This window comes from Manis javanica, chromosome 3, assembly GCF_040802235.1.
Source record: "Manis javanica isolate MJ-LG chromosome 3, MJ_LKY, whole genome shotgun sequence".
NCBI lineage: Eukaryota > Metazoa > Chordata > Mammalia > Pholidota > Manidae > Manis > Manis javanica.
In genome coordinates, this window is record NC_133158.1 from 213,903,722 (window position 1) to 213,923,281 (window position 19,560).

The following is a 19,560-nucleotide window of genomic DNA, read 5'->3' on the forward strand; positions in this document are numbered from 1 at the left end:
TCTATATACCTTTTATTCCTCTGGTCTAGAATGCCCTTCATTCAGCATCACAAGACACTTCTGGAATAAATATGTGAATGCTGGCTTGTGAGTGTAAAGAAATTATGTTAGTTTCATTTCTTTCTTTCTTCCTAATACTCTTTTTTACTCTCAAATTCAGCCAGATGGTACACATGGCAATTTGCATCTCCAAAATTTACATCTGTAGAAACCTAGGAAAATATTAATAAAAGTGTTAACTCATAGAGGTTATAGAAAAAATGCTGAATGAAGCCCTGACTTTTATTAAATGTTTTATTTAATTATTGAAATAGTATGTAATTTGTGCCCCAATTTTTGTGTGTAGTGGTTGCTGGCAATATGTAAAACTCAGTGATGTTTCTAATGAAGATAAGCTCACTACTAAAGGTTTATTTAATATTAACTTATTGATGTTAATAATAAGTTAATATTAATTAATTGTTAATTAATAATATTCTTTCTTAGAATCAGGCTGTATTCCTTTGTCAAAGTTTAGGATCCACTGCATGGCTCTTTTTTTCTTTTATTAAATTGGCTGCATGAAGTAAGACATTAGGATATCTTTTCAAAAGACAAATGTCTGTTGCTGTCAGGTTTATTTATAAACACATCTTATTTGTTTGCTTCATAAATAGCTAATCTCTGAGGCAAGGAAACCCAGTGATATCACGACTCAGACTATGCCCCTAAGGAAGTGACAGTGCAAACTGATGTGTAGGAAAAAGGCTAAAAAAGTAACTAATGATTTCATTTTCAGCCTTTAATTTACACCCTAAAGGAAATTTCTAAATGGGCAGTTTTTCTCCCAGGTGAAAAACAAAATAGAGCATATGTTTAATTGTTTACAAGATTGCAATGTTTCTAGAATCTCTCACCTGGTCTTAGCGCCTCTTCATATCAGTAGGTGTTTCCAAGGGGGAGCGAGGGTATATCTGGACTGGAGAGGGTGGGTGGGGGTGGGTGGGGCCCCTTCTTCTGCAACTGGGTCATGAGAGACACAGGTGCGAAGTGGACAACTGCTTGTAGGCAATAAACCGTTTCTCCCACTTTATTTCTCCCTTTGATTCCAGCTTCAAAGGTAATTTGCCCTGGGCTGGGAACATATTTTCCCCCCGGGCTTACTTTAATCTTGGAAGAATATTGGATAATGATTTCTTAGAGTCATAATAAAGATTTATTGTTTATTAAAAGACAGATATGACACAGGATAAGCTATCATTATATCCATGAGACCTCTAATTCTGTATTTCATATATGAATAGATATGGAGGTAACAACAGAGGAAAACATTGCCAATATGAGAAAATTAAAGAAATTGTAATTATTCAGAATGGAAAAGAAAATATGAGCAAATAATTTGGTGAAGAAAGGACTCTTTTCCAGAAGGGACAGCATGAATCCATAAAATTACAGGGAAAGATAGTTTTAAGGGTCAACTTGAAAAAAAAATTTTAAGAAATTTAAAAAATATGCTTTAATGGGGTTTTTGGATACAAATATCTAAAGATAGAGAGGTTTTTGCTCTTTCATTTTTCAGAGTCATTTCATCAGTTATGACTCAGACAGTTATTCTGGAATTTACATTAAGATTATTTAAGGCAAGAGATAGAGTTGGGCGATAATTTTTCAGAATTATTTCCTAATAACCTGTACTGTTATTCAAACCCTTTCATAATTTAAACCAGTGTGGATATTATTCACAATAATACCATGCCTTTTGCTTGGTTAGTCAGATACAGACAGTTCCTGTCTTCTGAGTGTGTATTAATTAAGCTTTGGCAGTGACACTGCTGGTTAGAAAGCAAATCTTTCCAAGACAAGGTATTCACTAATGACTAGCTGCTTAAAAAATCAGCACCCACTTAAACATTATCCCATCCTACTTAACACCATGACTATATGACCTTTCTTTCCCAATCTGTCCACATCTTTATGGGTTGAATTTTTTCTGATTATCAGATATTCTAAACAGATAACAATGTAATAAAAAAGTAACGTAGTTACAAGTCTGCCAAAAAGATAATGTTGCAATAGTTTTGTATCCATTGCGTATATTACCTGATTTAATCCTAACCACACTTAATGAGATAGGTTTCATTTCCATTTTAAATATGAGCAAATTAAGGCTTAGAAAGTTGAAGCAACTTTCCCAAAGTCACTTCACTATAAGGTTGACAGAACAAACTTCTATGAATTAATGAATTGTAAGGTTATAATGGCATCATTGGAAATCTTTCTGATGATTTCCAAATATTTACAAATTGTGACTATGATATTCTTAAATTGGCTCTGCAAGTGAAATGTACCCAAACGCACTGTCAAATGAGAAGACCCAGAGTTCCCTGCTCGGATCTGCTTCCTGTCCCTGGATGTCTTGTTAGATTTGGCCAAAGGAAGGCATGCAGAGTAGGGCACCCCTTCCTGGGGTTGGTGCCAATCAGTCTGTGGTCAGCAGTCTAAGGTCATTCGCGTATTAGAGGCCCTGCAAAAACACTCCTGACCCAGACCACTTCTGCAGTTAACTGAGTATTGCAGCTAAATTCTGTGTATCCCACCCACATTAACCCATTTCGTTCACTCAATTTAATGCAAAGTATTTTGCCTTTAACCCAGTTAAATATTGTCCTATTAGACTCAATACATGATTTCAACTGGGTGATTCATATCTCTCCAAGTTAATCATCCAGAGAGCTGAACACATACCATTAAACACTCACTCCCAAAAGGACAGGCCTGAGAAAATTCTACAACAATGCACATGAGTATACCTCTGGATTGATTACTACCAAAAGCAAATAATAATAATTGCTCTTTAAGACAGTTATAAATCACTTAAACACATTATTATTAACAGTATTTTGAAATGCTTGTTCATAAGGATAACATGAGAATTCATCAAATATCTTGCTGAAAACACTGTTTATAATTAACCTTAATGTTCCAGTGTCCTTGGTAGTAAGGTCACGACATAGTAACAAGGCTTTTCTTTGATGACCCTATTGGTGGCTCCTACTACCCACAGCCTCCTCATTTACCTGCTCACAGACTAAAGTTTAACTACTCGAACTTCGCGTGGATTTGAGGTTAAGCTTCTTTATCTCCGATGCACAGAATCTACCTGTCAATGAACTTGACTATATCCTGTTTTAATGTCTCAGCAGCTTTGCATTTCTTCATCTTTGCAGTCTTCCGGTCATTTCTGACCATCTTTTCTCAGTTAGCTATCTGTCCTCCAACTGCTTCCTATCCTATTATAATATTTCCTTACTGATGCATATCACTATCTGAAATGATTTTCAGATCTCTATTTACATTTTTACTGGGTACCCCACCCACTACATGCAAGCTCTATGAAGACAGGGAAATCATATTCTCTCTTGCTTATAATTAATTATCCCCAAAGATCCTGAAGGAAGTTGAGATAATAATGTGTTCTTTCTTTCTCTGAACTACGGTGAGTCATATGGGTGTGTCAGATATAGAGCAGCTAATGTGGCCCAAGGATTCTTTAAAGAAAATACCAAGTTAGCTGCCTGGAATGGCTCCCCTCTTCCCTCCAGACCCCTGGGAAGGTTTCCTGAGGCGAACGCACTGTGCTTTCTCAGGCCCCGCTTTCAGCGCACCCCATGATGTCACTTCCTTCTCATATGTACCACCTCCAGCCCTAGACTTTCACTACTTAGCTTTTTAATAAATTTTTATTTTTAATTGTAGTAAAATACACACACATAAATGTCACCCTTTTAACCATTTCAAAATGTACTGTTCAATAGTGTTGTGTGAATTCACACGTTTGTGGAACCAATTTCCAGGAATTTCTCATCTTGCAAAAACTGAAACCCTCATGTCCATAATGCTGTTCCTGCGCAACAAACCCCTCCTGTAGTTGCTGGTTCCTGACAATTTGTTGATTTCTCCGGTCTTGCCTCGGGGAAGAAAGGACGTCCAGATGTTCATCTGAAAAACAAAGTAAAACAAAATCTGAAAAACCTATTAAATTGTTAGCACTTGACCTGAGTAAGAAGGATTCATATCATTTCCAGTCCCCAGGCCTGCTATAGAAGAGTTGGTTCAAAATAATAATTATTATGAACCCATAAATGCAAGGATCTTCTGCAATGTCCTCTTTATATTAATATGATATAAATACACCATCAATAGAAGTTACAATCTTTTCTTGCAATAGTGACTTTTTTTCTTAGTTCTCAATAGTCTCATAGACATTCACGCATTGCTATTTGGGCTGATGGAATATATATTGGCGAGTAGTCTGGACACAGATAATGGTAAAAATGGCTCTGGATATAATTCATCCTCAACCTAATTACAGTCACTGTTCCTGTCATCTCCCTTAGAAAATAGCCAGGATGTATTTCTTAGATGCAAAATTCTGTTACTGAAGTTCGTTTTTCACTTTTACATGAAATAATCTCATTTAGTGAACAAGTTGAGAATTAGAACATGACAAAAACAACCTGGTACTTGGGTTACAATACAATTGAATGATTTAAACAATTGCGTGAAATAATTAACTAGTATTAATTCTGTAAAATAATATAGGGATAATTCAAATTGAGTACAATTTTAAATGTCTGGTCCACTTGTGATGAGCAGTTCAAGACTTGCACAACTTCAAAGCATAAGACCTTCAGTATTTCTTGGTGTCGTGCTTCTGTTTAAAGGAAATCCCATTTGGAGACATACTAACTTCGGCGGAATTTTATTACTACACTCTCACAACAACATGGCAACTGATGTTGCTATGCAGTTTGATTATTTGGAGTTGGAATAGAATAACAAAATGGTTCATTTTCCATTTTTCACATACTTTTCTGCACAAATATCATCTTCATCTTAGGTATATATTTGATATAATGGTGTCAACCTCGATAAAGAGGTAAACTGAACCAAGCTCAAATGACCAGAAATGGAACTTATTTGGGAATAGCAGAGGAATTGCAATTGGGGAAATGCGTGCTACTGCTATAGGCAAGCCCATTGATGGTTTGGGGTGGGCTGTATTTTTGGGCAAGGGGTGCAAAGAGGAGACAATCCAGCCAGACTCCACGCAGGCAGTTCTTGGCTTGAAAACAAGGAGAGATTCTTGGCAGATATTCATTGATCAGAAGATAAGTCTCCTTCTTCTATAGATCAGGCATTTATGAGAAATCGGTGTCTTGGTTCTTAAATCTCATTCTTCTGAGGGCATATGCGTGAGACTGTCCATTTCATGCCCTCTGGTTCCATTTTAGATTGAAATGCTTTCTCATAGGCGTTTGCTGGATATTAAACATCATCTATTATTTGCCTCATTTGATAGTATTCCTTTTTGTTTAAAGTTTTAATAATAAATAAAAAGATACTAATTGACAGAAAAAATATGTAAGTGCTATGAGACCTGAAAGGAATAATGTTTCTTATTCACATGGAAACTTAAAAAATAATAAATAATTTATACTAACATGGATTCCTGTCAAAGCAAACCTGCCTTGATTTTTGTTATATTATACATTCTTTGTGAATTCCTGTCTTTGAAATCTGTTAATCACCATAATGCTAACTGCTTTCTCTCAAGTACTTCCATGAATGCATTGCAGTAAGAGACATTTTATGATATTTCACCTTGAAAAGAAATCAAAATCAAAATGTATAGGATTATTCTCCAGTAATTTATCCAGTTATGTTAAAATCTCCATTTCAGAATGACACTCTTCAAATACTTCTGGAAATAAGAATCTGAAATCAATCTCCTTGTTAACAGCATGTATAGCTTCCTTCTCTAGGACCAGCCTAGATTTTGGTTCTTATGAACTAGTCATACTGAAACATCAGGCATTCAAAACACTCCGAGATTTGTCCCAAAATTATTATAGTGACTTCTAGTCTCTGCTCAAAACATTGCACAACCTTTGGAGATTGCCAAGCTGATGATGCTGGCTCACAGAGTCTGTTTGTTATAATTTGGGTCTATGAAATAAATGGATTATTTCATACATTTGAACAGATCTGAGCCTTCAGCCTTCTGGTAGGCAGACATAATGTTGGACCACAGTCCGGAGTTAATTCCAAAGAGGTAGTCAGGCAGAGCCATTTGAAAACCTCTCCTCGGGCAGAAAGCCAGCCAACCACACCCCTTTTTCTCATTAAAATGGGCTCAGGACCAGGTCCTTTTCAAAGTTTAGTTGAGATTTCTCATAAGCACTTTACAACATTGTATGTTCAATGTGTGGTAGTTTTGTGAAGTTTTGAGACACGTGAATGTTATCAGTTTGATTGTTTTTTAGGAAGAGCAGTTAGGAGTTACAGATTGTATTTCCACCATTATCCTAAGAGAAAGAGAAAGAAGGGTTAAATCTATGGTTGATAATAAAATGTGTGGGTCTTCAAAGAGAAATGTAAGCTAAGTACTAGGAGGGTACAGGTGATAGGCTAGTTGGACCAGACAGTTTTAGAGAAAGTGTAATTACTAAGAACATAATTTAGGAGTCCAAGAACTTAAAGGAAACCATGTATAACAACCTGGTTTGTGGTAAGATTATTCAAATTAAGTGCACAAATTATAAATAAAAAAGTTTTAGTTAAATGCATTTTGACATAGCAGCTGTTCCTTGTCAGTTCAATAAAATTTACTTTAGTAATATTTCTCCTGGCAATAGTCAGAAAGCATGTGCCAAGTGTGAGCATTCTCTTTCTTTGATTTTTTTAAATTCCAGCTGCTAGTCCAGAACATAAGCATTTGAAAGCTGGGTCAAACCCAGAAATCTCTCTCTCTCCCCCTCTCTCCACTTCTTCTACTGAGAGAGCCGGGCCAAATATGATTCTAGTTGACTTTCAAAATGAAATGGGAGTCTTTAATTTATTCATACATTTCAAACTTCTGTGGAACTTAAATTTATTCTCAGACCACATTCTACCTTTGAATAAAAACATTTTAATGCACTCCCCGTGGCAGAAAGTGTTAAACAGTAACCTTTTTTTTCTTCTTCTGTGGTCTTTTAAGCTATTATATTATCATTTCAAAAAATCAATAATCTTGATCATGAAAATAACACATTTGAACAATGTCTTCAAAATTGGCAAGTTCGTGCTTGAAAAAGCAAAAAACAGAAGCTGAAAAACACGAACCAGCTTCAGCCTCAACTCAACGATGAGGCCTCACTAGTGTCAGTCACTGTCAACTTTGCTCAGGACCTTTTGCTGTGCGTGTATAGACACACACACTATATGTATGATTATAAATACAGAAAGATATTTCACACATAAAAATACAGAAAATTTCAAAGTAATATTTGGCATCAGACATCCTGACATTGCCATTTTACTTTGATTCGAAGTTGTTGTCTACTGTGCTTGGCGTCAAGTTGCATCCCTTGGACCATCGCATCCCAGAGGCTGAGCTTTCTTTTGTCTGTATACTTAGTGACTCTTCTTGGTTCTTCTGAATATTGCCTGTTTAAACCTTTTCTGATTATTTACATAGGATTATATTTTCATTTTTATTTATACGTTTTATTTTATCTATGTTGTCAATATTTTAGCTTTGGATCTTTCGTTGTGTGGTAAATGGTAGAATTCTCAGAACCTCCTGCCTGGCCTTAGTCCATTCACATACCAATGGATATTTCAGAGCCTTCCGTTGAGGTGGAAAGAAAACATCCATTGTCTCCTTCCCTTTGTTCCTGGTGCATAATTGGTCTGGCGTTTGCCAGTCACCAAGGACCTGCTGTGGAGTTCCTCCCGGAAGGGCTGGCAGGGGAAGGAGAGCCCGTGCTAAGGCCAGAGAGCACAGACGGAGCCAGACCTGGCTAGTGACTGTAAGAAATGCAAGCGTTTCTCCTAACTGCTCCTCCCCTTGTGCTCCGTGGATTTCATCAGGTCACGGAGAACTCACCCCAGGCCAGGACCACCCTTCCCTCAGAGCGACAGTAGTATAGAGGGTTTTAACCATGTATGTGTATATGTATAGCTAAATCTGCCTTTTTCTGAATGAATGACGCCTTCTATATGCCAAATATACAAACATATTTCATGTATGTTAACCTAGAAATTTGATAGCGTCAGTTGCCCTTACATTTTAAGTTTATGTAGATTTTATTTTTGTGTAATTCTATTTCTAAGTGGATAGACCTTTCTCCCATTTGTTATTCATTAAAGTTTTCTCCATGTTGATTTGAAAGGTCATTTTTACCTTAAATTTCCATGCATAGATCTGTTTCTGGACTCTGCTGTGTGGCCAGTCTCGCTGGTGCAGAGGCTCTGTGTCTGCAGCCATTTTCACACTGTAGCTTTATGTGTATATTCTGTCCTCTGCTGAGCAGTTTTTACCTTTACTTTTTATTTTTCAACCTGCTTTTGCTGTGTATATACTTTTCTACTTCAGATTAATTTCCAGTTGACAATTACCTTAGGACTTTCATTTAAATCACATTGATATTATAGGTCAATTATGGGAGGATAACATTTTCCCAGTAATGAGTCCACCTGCCTAAGACCCCCGCATGTCTCTGTCCATAGTGTAATCTTCTTCTCTTTCAGTAATGCTTAATTATTTAGTTTTGCATTTCTTTGTAAGCTCATTACTATGCATATGTTTTGATGACATTGAGAATGAAAAGTTGATTCGTATTAATCTTAAATGGTATAAATCCATTTCCTAATTCTATATTGATAAGGTTGCAATCTCAGCTGCCCAAAGGTGAGAAGGGGTGGAACTGCCTAGAGCAGATAAAACCACAGGGCAGGAAAGACAGCAAAACAGAATAAAGGGAGAATTCCCAGGGACCAAATGAGGAAAAGGAGGCTCTTCCCAAGGGAATGAGGAACACTAGAGGAGGGGCAGGTGGGAAGGGTCTGTCTGGGGCTTTGGGGAGCCTCGTTTGGGATTCAGTGGACAAGGAGGGCGGTGTGAGAAAATGACAAAAGCTTCAGAAAGGTCAGAGAGATTTGGGAAACGATTTGCTTATGTCCCATTCCCTTCCAAGAGTTCTGAGACGGGACCACCTTGCAGGGTGGCCCCGGCCAACACAGGCAGCCATGAGACACCACATGTATCAGTGTGGCATATTTAGAGACCGGTAGGTGGCTGACAGAAGACAGGTAGGAGGGTGGTAGATAAGCTAAGAACTTGCTCTGTTTTTTATAGCTGTCATATAACCTGGGAGAGATCTGATGTCCCCATACAGTCCATGAACACGTAAAGTAGCTAGCTGGGCATCTCGATTTCCAGCTGACCCACCAGAGGCGTTATAGTAAAGTAGCTTCCGTGTCCTATTATCTGGAGAGCATAGAAAGATCTCCTAACAAAGGCTGAAGGCTACTTAAGTGGAGACCAGAGCTAGCCAGAGAGGGTGGCTGAAACGCCACCACTACTGATGTGTCCTGTGTGGCAATGAAGGAAAACACAGAGATGCCAGGAGAACTGACCGTAAACTTTACCAGCGTCAGACTTGGCTGGATGCGAGGGTGCAGCCCCCAGAAGAAAGGCCAAACTTCCTGCAAGCGAGAGTGGGAAGTTCCAGCAGGCCAGGGCGGTCCAAACCACCTCTGCTCCTTTTCCCTCACTGCCCAAGGGTGCTTACACTCCACCTTATCTTCACAGTGACCAGATAGTTAAACATCAAAATGGGGACCCTTGAGAGAGTAGAAGAAGGCCCCACAGAGATTTAAATTATTTTGTAATATCTATTTATTAAATGGTAGGTATTTTGTAATATTAGCAGATGAATAAAGTAGTTCTAAACTATTTTTTAAAATATAATATTTCCTAAAGAAATATATGCAGGCATATCAAAGCAAATCAAAATGATCTGGAATCATTTTTAAAGTTGCAGTTTTAAGACTAAATTTGAAATTGTTGGCACTGTCAGTTGACCCAGTTGTACAGAATATATTTTTTTGATTGAAAATATATTCTCTATATAGTTGAGATAGTTAAAATACTTGATAATTTCACAGCTTAATTTAACTTTTTTTGTATTGAGATAGGCAACTATTTCAACCCATGTATTCTTACAGATATTGTCTTTGTCTTGAATAAGTACTTTTTATCAATAAATATGTTTATGTCACAAAACTCAGTCAAATTAGTTGCTTCTACTTAGGAATCTTTTTAAATTTTTGCCTAATTTAGGTGCTGGAAAATATGCCTCCTTTATTTTATTCCACTTCAATGTAAGTTGTCCAGTTAAAAATGAGCAGTGTATTAATATGATTGTCCCATAAACTGAGATATTCAAAGCACAGTTATCAAATTAAGAAAATAAATATTGTACAGGATTTGAGATCCCATTATTTCCCCCTTTCTATTGTAAAGATTAATCTCCATGTGTTCCTGTTTAGAAACCTCATTTTTGTAATTGTTATTTGCTAAAAATTTCCCGCTTTCTATTGTAAAGATTAATCTCAATGTGTTCCTGTTTAGAAACCTCATTTTTGTAATTGTTATTTGCTAAAAAGCTTCAGAATCTAAAACGTTAGCACTGCATTCATAAAATAATTTGATTATGTCAACTGATTTGGGCCAAATGAAACCAAAATTTAGACACCGTATTTACCAAAAGTTCAATACCATTGCAGAATATATAATCTGATTAGCATAGTACTTCCGCAAATGTCTAAACTAGTAACAAAAATTAATAAGAAGCAGTAAAGAAAGCATTTTGTACCATGACTTAATATAATTCTAATTCAACATCAGCTGTCACAAACAAAAAATTATAGTTCAGTTATTCTTAACTATAGTTCTTATCAACTATAGTTCATATAAAAACATTGTATTTTTTAACAACTGGTGCTTCTTTTCAACTGCAGGTTAACAATTTATCTATTTAAAATAAGTCATATATGCATCATAACTAATTCTAAGAATACTGTAGCTCCATAGATTTCTTAATTCAGTAAGAACATAGTTTTTACCACAATGACAAGTTCCAAAAAATATTCAGATCATCACAAGCAAGTGACATTTATTTTCAATGTTGAACTTTTTAAATGAATTTAAGAGAGCCTGCACAATAGAATTTACAATGACATCACATAGTTCATCTTCCACAAATGCAATTCCAAAAGTTTTACTTTGATTACAGAATTGGATTTAAAAATTAAACTCATTTAAAATTCACTTAATCAATTTTCTCTTTGAGGCAGGACATGGATACTCAAACAAACCTAACCTCATTTAATTGCTTCCAAATTTCCTGTTATGCACTTTTCCAAGAAAACTTAAAATCAAAAAAGGGTGAAATTAACTCAGAAAAAAATCATTTGATTTAAATAAAAACTCATTTTTCAGAGAGCAATACATTAATGTTGCCCTTGCACATGCACATACCAAATATTATTTTAGTGTAGTACTCTTAAAAGGGCTCCAACTTTCAAAATAGATGCTGACATGTTTTCACTCATTGGTATCTTGTGGCTTTTATGTGGACGGTGTATATAAACAATGTTTTGTTCAATTTGCATTCACCATAAACTTGTTTGTGAATGGAAATTTGGTGCTTGTTTTCAGTAAATACTGAACTTTCTTTTAGCCTGTTGCTGCTAGGATTTATTACAGTGTAAGAGTGTTGCCAAATAATAAAATAAATAGATGCTTGTAGGTTTTAAAGCATTCAGATTGCTCTCTATATGGTCCGTAGCAGCACTGCTCAAGAATGGTAAGTTCTGGGGAAACAGTATTTCAAGAACAGAGCGAGGCACGCTGGCTGGAGGGAAAGCGCTTTATAAGACGGTCAGAGAAGCTGCTCCAATCACGCACAATATAAGAAAAGACTGTGGCCTAGCTGCCTGTCTTGAAACTGAAAATTTCCTTAACTTCTTGTTTTCCCTTAAATAGACATTTAATTAATTCCCAATGTTGATAACATGATTTACTAAAATATTAACTTTGTCTTTTTTCCTGATTATTGCAAAAAAATAAGAGGTTTCTTTTTTCTTTACCTCTTCAAGAATGTGAGTAAATATATTTTTTTAAATTTATATTTTTAAAAAGGGGCATTATGATTAGCACACATGGTGTGTGTGGGGGCACGGGGAGGGCAGTGCAACACAACACAGTGGGGCGCCATCGTTAATTACGGTAAAGCGCCAGAAATGGCACCCAGCATTGTTTCTTCACCGCCTGAGCAAAAATGCCCACACAGTAAAAAAGGTCAGTGACGCCTCTGGCTCATGGAAGCAGCTTGGAGCTTGCGCGCCCCACGGCAGGATCCCGCTAGAATAACGATGCTGAAGCGTCATTTCTGTGACGTCACTCCTCTGCTCGAAAGATTCCGATTGTTCGTCATGGCTCACAGGGAATTTTAAAAAATCTAAGTTTCAACCTGGAATGTAGACTTTACACCGTCTTGCATTAATTTCTCTTTTCATCCCATATGCTCCTTTGTGCAAATTAGTTCTAGACAAATGAAGCTATTGCTAGTCCTATTATAAGCCTTGGGAATTTGCAGTTTCTTGCAACTGACTAACTGTATTTTCTTTTCTTTTCTTTTTTTTTTGGCATGAGTGTCTCACCTTCTCTCACATTCTTTCTATGCAGGACTGCCTTTTTTCAAGTCCTCAGGGGATATCATAGATCTCGTCTCTGAATGCACGTAGGACTTTGCACCTCTCCCATGCTGCTTATTTTCTACTGGGAAATAATACCTCACATCCCCTGATGTCCACCAGGACCCTTACGTAGAGCTTGCTACTCAATAAATACTTGATGAAAAAACAAGTGCTGGTTTCACTGGGACATTTGCTTACATGTTTCACTGCAGCTACTACATGACATTGTTGGCTGAAGTTAGGGTTAATGTCTATGTTCCCTAAAGTTTATTGGGGTACAAGGCAATTCAACTGACAACTTTGATCTCATTAGCCAGTCTGTTCCTTAACATTCTCAGATTTGTATAAAGGTCTGCTAAGCAAAAGCATAAGGATGCTAAACCACTCTGAACTGTGTAGAAGAGTGTTTCTTTTTTTAAAATTATGTTTGAAAGTTAAATGAGGCAAATTACCATTTAGTTATTTTCCTTGAACATTCAGCAAATTACTCAGAGTAAAAGAATTACCCCCTAAATATGCCAATTCACTATTTTTCTCCTGGTTTCAAACTTGAATAGTTTATGGCGTAATGAAGTAGCATAATTTGATTATGAAAGGCTCGTACCTAAATCATTTAGTGTGAATGGTTTTTTAACACAAGAGCAAGCTAAATATACTACTGGTAAATGGTATTATAGATGAACAAACACTTGTCTGAGAAAATTTCAGAGGGCTAGTTTCTTTTCATAGAAGACCCTAAGAAAACTTTAGAGTGTGTGTATTAACAAAATGAGCTTTCAGTTCATTTCTCCAGTCATCTGTCTATATAGGGACAAATCTCACATGGCTTGTCTTTAGTGATTATAGGTATGGCAGAAGGGGGTCCATCTTACCTGGGAGCAGATAAGAAATGGTGCCTACTTCACCATCTTTTGATCCTTGAGAAATGTGCATCTATTTTTCTCTCTAGGCAAAATGGTATTTGTAGTGGATATATCAAAGGGCTTATGAATAAAAACAACAGCTTTCTATCATTAGGGAACAAATCATTAGTTGCAAGGTTCAGTGAAATGTACTCCAGTGTAAGCTGAGCATCGGTCCTTGCTGTGATAAATCCGAAGGTCTAGAGCAGAGACCTGAGGGTCCTTGGTCTATTCTGGAACCAGATACAGACATGCCCCCTTCGGTCTAGTGACTTTACAAACTCTATCAAACAGTGCTTGCCTCTTGGTGAGCCACCCCACTGATGCCCTGCTGCTAAAACTTTGACAGCAGAACCTAGACCGTCTAAAGAGATCCTCTCATCACCGGTGTCCCTGCTGCTATCATCCCCGCAGCTAGTGGAGTGGATGATGCTTGGTAGGCAAGGGTCAGGTGGGAGCGGGTGGGAATCTGGCTGCAGTCACTACGTCCACAGCAAGATCAGATTCTGCTCTTTCTGGCAGTTCCTTTCCCACATGCAGTGGGAGCGCAGGGTGATCAGTTCCCTTCCCTGCCCATTGCTCTGGTCAGCCAAACCTGCTCCACGCCGGCCTTTTCTAATCACACACAGAGCCTTTTGCTTGCAGTGTCAGCTTGTGTCCAGGAGAAGTTACTCGGGGCAGCTTCCCTTGCTTGCGGCTTCGTGGACGTAGAGCTTCTCCTTCCTTTGTCTGACCAGACTTGGCTTAGTTCAGAGGCCAACCCGTGACTCCTCTCGTCCGATGTGCACAGTAGTCGTGCGTTGTGACAACTGTCTGATTCCACTCACCATCGACTTCCTCTCCGCAACAGCTTTCAAGTCTACATTTCAGCAGCTTCTCATTCAAAGGGATGAAAAAGATAAAATTCTGCTTTCTTAGATACCTCTCTTAGAGATACATGGAAATGTGATTTGCTGAAGTGCTCTGACTTAGTGCCAAACGCATTAGTTAATTCTGTCCTGAATCTGCTGATCGCATGTGCAAGAGTTTCCTTCTCCACAAACTATCCCTTGTGGATTTGCTTTGCATTCTGATTTTCTCCGAGTAGCTTGACATTTTCATTTAAAATACCACTTTTCCCGTTTGGGGACTTGGAACACAGAAATAGATGCCATAAACTAAAATAGTAAATGATTAAATCAAGAAAGGCATCAGCTCTGGTACTTTTCCCCATGGATGTTACAGTTTAAGTCATATCTTAGCTGGTGACAAGTTCAGCTTCTATGAAAAGAGTCTTGAATAATTTGACAGAAGGCGAGGGGAAAGCTGATGGCGTGGAACCAAAGTGAACTGTTGAATTAATCCAGCAACTGCCCAGTCCAAGGATGGGATGTATATGCATGACCTTTTAAGCTGCGACGTTCCCCGTTGCACTTTTTATCCGCCTACCACATTTTCTTACATAGTTTGATGAGTCTTCCACATGGACAGATGACAACTGACTTTTGTGAGACAGAATTGTGCAAGGTCTGACTCGATTAACAGAGTTAAGCTGGTTTCTCCATGCTGGGTGAACTGGGAAAGTGTGTTTGTTTTTAATTTCATTTCTTTGAATCCTTCTGTGCTATTCCTGTTTCCACTGTGTTTTGCCTAGTTGGGTACACGATGAACGACCTCACTTTTGAATGGCAAGATGAGGCGCCTGTACAAGTGGCGGAAGGACTCACTCTGCCCCAGTTTCTGTTGAAAGAAGAGAAGGATTTGAGATACTGCACTAAACATTACAACACAGGTAGGCATTGAGTCTTCAACGCTCTTACGGCTTGTGGTTTTACGATATTCAGATGTTTCTTAATTATAGAGTTTGGCTACTGATTTTAACTGTTGGTAGCTCAGTGCTTTTCATAGTCATATAGTCAAAAATGGATTCATTTGAAACATACGGATGCTTCTTGTTGCATGTTGGCTCTCGAATTGGTTTGTATGGGACCAAAGAAATGCTTGCTGTTCCATTGTAGTAAAAAAAAAAAGATAGTTACATAGTAATGATGTCTCAAAAAAAAAGTTATTTTAATTTCTACATGAGCAATAAAGTGTATTTTTTCACACTTCCTGGGCAGTAAACATTGTGTTTGCCACCAAAGTGAAAGAAACTACTTTAAAAAAAAAATGTTTCATTTGCCTAAGCTTTTCTTTTGGCCACAATTTCATGCATTTCAAGGTGTTGTAACTTAAGCACCTACTCATGCGGACAGCAGCCTTTTGCCTCTGAGGTCAGATGTCAGATACCAGCAGCACCACTACGGATTGAGGAGCTCGATGGAGTATTTGGACTTTCTTGGGATCTGTTCACAGCTCTCAGCTGGCCCGGGCTGTTCCCTACCTCTTCGGGCTCCGTAACCGAGCCCTACAAAGGCCACTGAACTGCCCACAATCGAGGCATCGCCCCAGTGCGGGTAGCACGTGGCTTCCCACTAACATCAGCTCCTGCTCTTATCATTCATTACAGTAACTGATTCCTGCTGGGCTCAGCATTTTCCAGAGCTGTGATCTGAACTTTCACTGTACAAGGTCTCTAATCTTTCTAATCTCCTTAATCCATTCACAGTATCTGGTGAAAAAGTCACTGCCCTGTTCTTAACTCGATGTGAAAGTGGTATGTAAATTAGGAGGGAGTTCAAGGTTACCATCTCAGCACAAAGACAAAAGGGCAGGCAGGCCAGTACCAGGGCCTTTGCTGGACCCCTTGGGGACAGATGCTGCGATAAGCAACTTTTAGAGAAATGCTAAAAAACCCCTAGAGTTGGTTTAGGGTGGTGGACCAGTCTCGTGGGCTGCTGTAACAAAGGGCCCCAGATGGGGTGGTGTCTTTGGCCTGTCTTTCCAGAACCCTCCCCCACCCCTCAGCCCCTTACACTGCAGTCCGGCCGTGTGCCTCGCCCTCCGACATGCACCACACTCGCTCCCGTTCCAGGGCCCTGCACTTGTTCTTCCTTCTGCGCACTTTCCCCGAAGTATCCCGAACCTGATCCTCTCACATCTCTGGATGGCTCAGTGCTAACTCCTCAAATAACTCTCTGCAGCAAGCTTATGTTAGACACCCAAACCCCCCCTCCACTCCCTGCTTTGATTGCCTGAAATTGTCCCTTTAATTTATATGTTTACTTATGTATTGTCTCTTTCCCTCATTACCATAACTTTGTAGACCAAGGATCATGTCTATTCTTTATATTTACATATTCTTGGGGTCTACTAAAGTGCATAGATGCACAGTAATACTTATTCAGTAATATAATATATAAAGAGGGGATCTGAACATGGAAAATTTGTCTGTACATGTGAGTCTGTTACAGCCTGACTGGGAAGAGCAGGTTTGCTCTAACAGGAAACTTTCCTTTAGCTCCGTATCAGGAGGAATGCCTTCCCAACCCCAGTTTTATTGAAATATATTTGACATAAAGTTGTAAGGTAATTAGTGTGCAAGGGCATGATTCGATGTATGTATACACTGTGAAAGGATTCCTTCAGCTAGTTAATTAACGCATCCGTCACCTTACACATTTACCCTTTGTGTGTGTGTGTTACGTTCTCTCTTGGCAAGTTTCAATTGTACAATACAGTGTTAGCATTACAGTGACCACCTTCGTTCATTCAGCATAATGTTTTCGAGATTCATCTCTGACATACTTGCTTCAATACTTCATTCCTTATCATTGCTGAATGTTACTCCATGTATGGATATACCACCTTTTGTTTATTAACTCACCATTTGTTAGATGCTTGGGGTATTTCCAACTTTGGGCCACTTATAAACACTCACACACAAATTTTTGTTTGGATATACGTCATATCTCTCAGGTATATAGTCAGGAATGGAACCCTGGATTATATGGTAAATCTGTTTCACATTTTAAAGAACTGTAAACCTATTCTTCAAAGTGAATGTATCATTTTACAATCCTTCCAGCAATGAATGAGGATTCCAGTTTCTCCACATCCTAACCAACCCTTGTTATCCATCTTTTTTATTATACACACTCTTGTGGGCGTGAGGTGAGCTCCCATTGTGTTTTTGATTTGTGTTTCCCTGATGGCTGACGATGAGCATCTTTTCAAGTGTGCATTGACATTTGCATATATTCTTTAGCGAAAGATGTTCAATTCCTTTGTTCTTTGTTCAATTCCTAGTTGGGTAATTTGCCTTTTTATTGTTGATTTACATAACTTTCTACCATTTTCTACGTTGTGTTTTTACTTCTCTAGTGGTGGCATTTGAAGCACAAAAGCTTTTAATTTTGAGGAGTCCAGATTTCTCTCTCTTTTTTTTTTCTTTTATTGCCTGTATTCTTGGTATTGTATTTAAGAAATCATTGCCTCATTAAAGGCCACAAAGATTTACTCTTCTGCTTTCTTCTAAGAATTTTGTAGTTTCAGCTTTTACATTCAGGTCATGGATCCGTTTTGAGTAAGGTAAGAGATAGGGCTTAAAATTCATCCTTACGTATGTGAGCAGTGTTCTCCCTACACCGTTTGTTGCGGAGACCATTCCTTCCGTGTCGAATAGTCTTAGTCCTTGTTGAAAATCACTTGAGCTCAAATGATCATTTCTGGACCATCAGTTCTATTCTACCGATCTGTGTATACTTTAGACAGTACCACACTTTGTGATCGCTGTTGATTTGTAGCAAGTCTTGACATTGGGAAGTGTGAGTCCACCGAATTTGTTCTTTTTTTCCCCTTAAGATTATTTTGGTTATTCTGGGTGTTTTGAAGTTCCATCATTATTTTAAGAGCAGCTTGTCAATTTCTGCCTAAAAGCCAATTAGGGCTTTGATAGATATTGGAAGGTCTTTGTAGAGTGATAAATAAAGCACAGCAGTTTAACCATTTCAAGTCTTCTGATGACTGCTGAATGGCTTTCCGCTTGTTTCAATCTTCTTTTTATTTTGTTCAACTACATTTGTTATTTTTTAGTGCAGAATTCTTACACTTCATTTGTTACATTTATTTCTAAGCATTTAATTCTATTTGGCTCCATTATAAATGAAATTGTTTTCTCAATTTAATTTTTGGATTATTCATTGCTAGTATATAGAAATGCAGTTGATTTTGTACTGATATTATATCCTGTAACCTTGCTGAACTCAGCTGTTAAGTAAATTTTTAGTGAAATCTTTAGTATTTTCTATGTGCAAGGCAATGTTCTTCCCTTATAGAGATGATTTTGTCACTTCCTTTTCAATCTAAATGCCTTTTGTTTGCCTAATTATCCTGGTTAGAACCTCCCAGCACAATGTTTAATAGAAGCGGCAAGGAAGACATTCTGCTTTGTTCCAGAACTTAGCGGGAACATGTTCAGTTTTTCACCATTAAGTATGATGTTGGCCATCGCATTATCAGGTTGAGGAAATTCCCTTTTGTCTCTGCTTTGCGAGTGTTTATCATGAAAGGCCACTGGATTTTTGACAAATGCTTTGCATCTATTGAGATGATCATATTGTTCTGGTCTTTATTCGATTTATATAGTGTGTTATATCAATCAATCTTTGAATGTCAAAACAAATATGCGTGCATTCCGTGATAAATTCTAGTGGGTTACAGTGTATAGTCCTTTTTATATGTTGCTGAATTCACTTTCCTAGTATTTTGCTGGGGGTTTTGCATTTACATTCATAAAAGATATTATCTATTCTTTTTTTCTGTGATGTCATTGTCTGGTATTAGTATCAGGGTAATATTGAGCTCACTGAATGAGTTAGAAAATGTTCTCTGCTTTCTATGCTGAAAGAGTTTATGAAGAACTGTTATTAATTTTTCTTTAAATTTTTAATGGAATTCACCAGTGAAAGTTTCTGGTCTTGAGTTTTCCTTTGTATGTCATTTTAAAGTTACTAATTCAACCTCTTCTCTGTTTTTTATTGGTCTATTCAGATTTTGTGAGGTGCCATTCTGTGTGTTTGTCCATTTCATCTAAGTCACTCACCTTCTTGACATACAGTTATTCATAATATTTCCATATAATATTTTTAATTTCTCTGAGATCAATAATATTGTTCTCTCTTTTATTCCTGCTTTTAGCAGTTCGGTTCTCTTTTCTTTTTTGCTTGGT

General features: G+C 37.7%; 1 protein-coding gene across 2 annotated transcripts in view; it reads left to right on the plus strand.

Moving 5' to 3' along the window:
- GLRA3 (glycine receptor alpha 3) overlaps window positions 1-19,560 on the plus strand; it is a 134,762-nt gene that overhangs the window by 79,921 nt on the left and 35,281 nt on the right. For both annotated transcript variants that reach the window (XM_017674121.3, XM_017674122.3), the window contains exon 6: window positions 15,106-15,243. In XM_017674121.3, coding sequence (XP_017529610.1) covers window positions 15,106-15,243 — 138 coding nt within the window. The remainder of the gene's footprint in view (window positions 1-15,105; window positions 15,244-19,560) is intronic.